This window comes from Sardina pilchardus, chromosome 7 (assembly GCF_963854185.1).
Source record: "Sardina pilchardus chromosome 7, fSarPil1.1, whole genome shotgun sequence".
Lineage (NCBI taxonomy): Eukaryota > Metazoa > Chordata > Actinopteri > Clupeiformes > Clupeidae > Sardina > Sardina pilchardus.
The window spans coordinates 853486-858485 of NC_085000.1; the positions used below are offsets into that span (position 1 = coordinate 853486).

At 51.4% G+C, this 5000-nt stretch overlaps 1 protein-coding gene across 1 annotated transcript in view; it reads right to left on the reverse strand.

The window, feature by feature from the left end:
- plxna2 (plexin A2) overlaps positions 1-5000 on the reverse strand; it is a 243197-nt gene that overhangs the window by 229133 nt on the left and 9064 nt on the right. Inside the window, exon 2 of the mRNA XM_062540152.1 lies at positions 4763-4945. Within this exon, the coding sequence (XP_062396136.1) occupies positions 4763-4945 (183 nt within the window). The remainder of the gene's footprint in view (positions 1-4762; positions 4946-5000) is intronic.

Below are 5000 nucleotides of genomic sequence, written 5' to 3' on the forward strand. Positions count from 1 at the left end.
TCCACTCCGCAATCAATCACCGCCTCGAGCCGTGCCGCCCGGGAGAGGCCAGTGATTTTCTCCCCTTGATGAAGCTCTCTGTCTCCGCTCTCTGGACCCTGTGTGCTCACAGCAGGGGGGGGCAGCCCAGAGGACCCTGCCGACCATGCCAATGTCGGGAATAAAAAATCTCATTCTCATCTCCCAGCCCTAACAATCTCAGGGTCTGCGGGAGACATTTCAGTAGAAACAAGCGAGTGCTTGTTGATCGTGCAATCAACGCCACGTGCCACACACACGCAGACACGCGCGGCTACGAGGAGGCAGATGTCACATCTAGTGTCTCCATATCACGTGCTATCTCCACTGGGGAGGCCGCACTGAGATCGCGGCTGGGAAACAGACTCTGTCCAAATTAATTTTGTACATGCTTAAACTGCTGTTCAAGTGTCTTTGCTGAATTTCCAAACCCAACCCAACCCAAGCTATGAGGTCGTGAGAAGAAGAGAAGCTGGCCACCTCCTGCTGTAGTGTACTGCACGCCACTCTCCCTCGCCCCCTGGCTCAGAGGAGGAGACACAGCAGAGCAGCAGGAGCAGCTGTTCAAGGGGAAGGAGGGACAGAGACAAGACGGCCAGTGGGCCGGGAGGATTGAGGAATGACTAGTGCATGTGTGTGTGTGTGTGTGTGTGTGTGTTGGGGGGGGGGGGGGGGGGGGTGTGGTTCGGAGGGTGAGGGGAATCTTTGGGAAAGCAGCCAATCCAATTAGAGGCAGCGGTGCAGGCCTGGCTTCTTCAACTGAGCTGAATTCACATTTCAACAGTCTCTTCTTCCCCCTCTCTCCCTCTCTCTCTATCTCTCTCTTTCTTTCTCTCTCTCTCTATTTTTATTCTGTTTACTTTCCCACTCTCTTCCTCTCTTCATTCTCTCTCTCTCTCTCTCTCTCTCTCTCTCTCTCTCTCTCTCTCTCTTCCCAGTTTTATTCTCACCCTCCCTCCATATGCATCTCTCCTCTTGCTCCTCCCCTCTCTACTGAACACACGCACACACACACACACACACACACACACACACACACACACTAACCCTCAGTAACAGGGCTGGCAGAGAGGGGGAGGGGTGTGACAGGGCCAAATGGCTGTACAGAATGGAGCTTCACTGGTGGTGGCTGCATTTGGCTTGGTGGTGTCACCTCTGGAGCATCAAATCCTGTAAACCTACACCAATGCTGCCCCTTACACACACACACACACACACACACACAATGGCGACACGCTTGCCCGCAACGCGTGACCTGGCACTGGCTTATCGACACGCTGCAGAGGGAGGAGGCATCGACGTCATGGTCTCCTGAGGTGTCACACACACACACACACACACACACACACACACACACACACACACACACACACACACACACACACACACACACACACACACACACACACACACACACACACACGCATTTCCATCTACAGAAATGTATCCACAAAAAAGCATACCACAATGTACACACACACAGAGAGAGACACAGACACACACAAGGTCTGACAGCCCCTCTCCAAAACACACAAACCCTTACAAAGCAAGTCTCCTCGTCTTCCCCATCCGCCTGCCACCCATGGAGAGAAACCCTAAGCTAATAAGCCTGCAGCCAGATTCAGCACACAACAGCAGGTGCTGTACCATGCATCCGCATCGCCACTAACACACACACACACACACATACACTCACACACTCTCTCTCACACACACACACACACACACACACACACACACACACACACACACACACACGCACACACACACACACATATGTGCACACACACACACACACACACACACACACACACACACACACACGCACACACACACACACACACACACACACACATACAGTATGTGCACACACACACACACACACACACACACACACACACACACACACACGCACACACACGCACACGCACACACACACACGCACACACACACACATGCACACACACACACACACATACACACACACACATGCACAATAGCACGCAGAGATACAGGCGTACTGGAGGCTGATGTTAGTCCTCCCCCATGCAGCCGTTACTGTGGTTACGACCGCGGGATTTGAGCCCGGATTTTCGGCGAGACCCATCCCACATGGATTTTCCTCTCCGCTGGCTGTGACGGCGTAAACACACATGTGTATGTGTCTTCCTGCGTGAGTGTTTGTGTGCCAGAGTATGTGTGTGTGTGTGTGTCTGCGTGTGTACTGAGCAGCGACACAGCACCAATGCCTTCCTGCCTAATTCAATTTAACCACGTGGAACAAAAAAAACAGAGAAAGTCCAAAAAAAGCGCTGAATTATTAAGTGGCTGCAACATGGGGGATTACACAGGCTGGATCCCACTGATGCCACTTCCTGATTACGCCCGCCGCACATTCAATTAGGAATGAATTCATCAGTAAGCAAAAATAACCTCCTGCTCCACGCAGCTCACAACAAGAAAAATGCAAACATGGAGCTCTGCAGAAATATTATGCTAAGATCCTCCTTCTCCTCCACCCTCTCTCGCTATATATATATATCCCTCTCCCTGCCTCCATCTCTCCCTCCCTCTTTCTCTCTCTCTCTCTCATCTGTCTATCAGGACAGTGGTGGAACAGCTGTTCTGTGCAGGGGGTTGGACAGGGGAACCGGGTCCCATTCCTCAGTATTAATGAAGGTAACAGGTATCCCTGTGGCCTCCACATCCCCCACTCCCCCACTCTCACCCCCACCCTCACCCACACCATCACTCAGCAGCGCCCATTTGTCCCAGCCTCTGGAGGGTCAGCTGTTGTTTATTCAGCAGGGGATAGATGGAGTTGAGGTGTGTGTGTGTGTGTGTGTGTGTGTGTGTGTGTGTGTGTGTGTGTGTGTGTGTGTGTGTGTGTGTGTGTGTGTGTGTGTGTGTGTGTGTGTGTGTGTGTGAGAGAGAGACACTGGCCCTGCCTGTCACCCAAGACACTCCTGACAGCCTTACCCGAGCCCCCCGACAGCCTTCATCCCCCCCAGAGGTCTCCAGGGGTGCAAGGGGGCATATGAGAGGGGAAGGCGGCAGACAGCTGCTAACCGAACCCTTCTCACCCTGCTGCAGCTGTCACAGGTGCCCCCCCCCCGTCTCCCCAGCAGGGCAGGACAGCCAGAGCAGGACAGGCCAGTCACACCATTACCCTAATGGCCACTCCAGACCTGTGTCTGTGGGGCTGGGTTACTCCATTAGCAAAATGCTAAACACATCAACAGATACGCTACTGCGCCAACCACACAATGAATGACAGACTCCGAATGTCAGAATTCCGGGTTGGGCGATTCCATCACTGGAAAGGTCAGAATGGATGGATGGATAGAAGGATAGAAGAATAGATGGATAGCTCACAGATTAAAAATAATTCCACTGATGATGCAGCACAATTCTCTTTTCTTTTTTTCCTGCCTTAATCAGCTCAGAGGTAGAGAGATGAGAGGAGCTCACACACTCACAGACCGACACATCACAGGTCAGATCCCTGTGCTAACGCTGTAGCACTAGTGCTAACGCTCACAGTCACAAACCAACACCCCACAGGTCAGATCCCCGTGCTAATGCTAAAGCACTACAAACATGCCTCAGCGGCAGCATCTGAAACGGAAACTAGCTCTGCTGTGAAAATAACCACCACTGCTTGTCACACCTTGAAACATTAACTAGATTTGACAGAAAAACACACTGTTCATACATGTAGATGTAGCATTGCGGTGGTTTCCAATGTTTCCAACACAAAGGGCATCAATTTCAACCTGCAGAGAGAGGGCCTCTGTTCAATCATGGTGTAATTGTCGTCGTGGAAGGTGCTCTTTACGCCGGGCTCTCGCTCTCGCTCCTGCTGCACCCCTCCTGCTAAATGCAGTACAATTAGCAGCTTGATACCGCTCTCACTCTCACTCTCGCCCCACGCCTGGGCCTGGGACAGAGACTGAAGGGTCTCTCTCTCTCTCTCTCTCTCTCTCTCTCTCTCGAAGGGTCTCATTGAAAAGGTGCCCATTAAAGTTGATGGGCAAGCGCAGGGCTAGCGGCGGTGTGGCGTACACGCATACGCTAGCTGCTGCCCATAACGGGCCCCAGCCTGCAGAGAGAGAGAGCGCGAGCGCGAGACTGCCCAGCCCTGCCCACTCCGTTACACATGCAGACGGGAGAGAAGGTCCTACTCATGTGAAGCTACACCGCACCTAGACGAGCCCTGCTAAACGCCTACTCATCTTTTTCTATATAAAACCATCGGGCTGGAATAGTTTCAGCATTAGTGCTGGAGTGTCTGAAAGGTCTCCTGAAGGACTGGCATGGGATGGCATATACAGGCTGACAAGAGTGGGTTTAGAGTATATTCTTCCAATAAATATGGAGTTGGAAAGATAAAAAAGCCAAAGCTGGCTTCAAATGGCGTCAGTATCACACAGAGATCCTGGCATGGGGGCATGTATGTGAATGGAGAAATTAAGAGCAATTTTCCAAAATACTATAAATCCATTTTTGAAAACATTAATAAGTCATGCTATGTAATTGTGCATTTCAGGTAATGCAAATAAAGGTGCTGTTGCATTGTTTTGATTGAGTAAAGATAAATCCAATAACAATAATCCAATTACAGTTCCACTGAAGTTAGATGGATTCTAAAAAAAAAAAAGATTTATGAAAATGCATTAAAATGGTGGATATGGCGTTTTGGAAAAGAGCTCTTCAAATGTAACAAGCAGAACTGCAAACTGACCTTCTTCAGACGGCCGCTCTTGGTGCCCACGAAGGCCACGCAGTAGCCGTTGTAGACGTAGGAGGTGACGGCGGTCATGCGGTCGCGGGTCTCCGTGTAGAGCGTGTGTCCAGTCACCAGCTGGGAGCCGCCCAGGGGCTGGTTGATGTCCAGACCACAGAAGGAGTCGTCGATGGGCACCGGCTGCAGACACATGAAGATGAGGAGAGAGGGGGAGAGGAGAGGAGAGGAGGAGAGG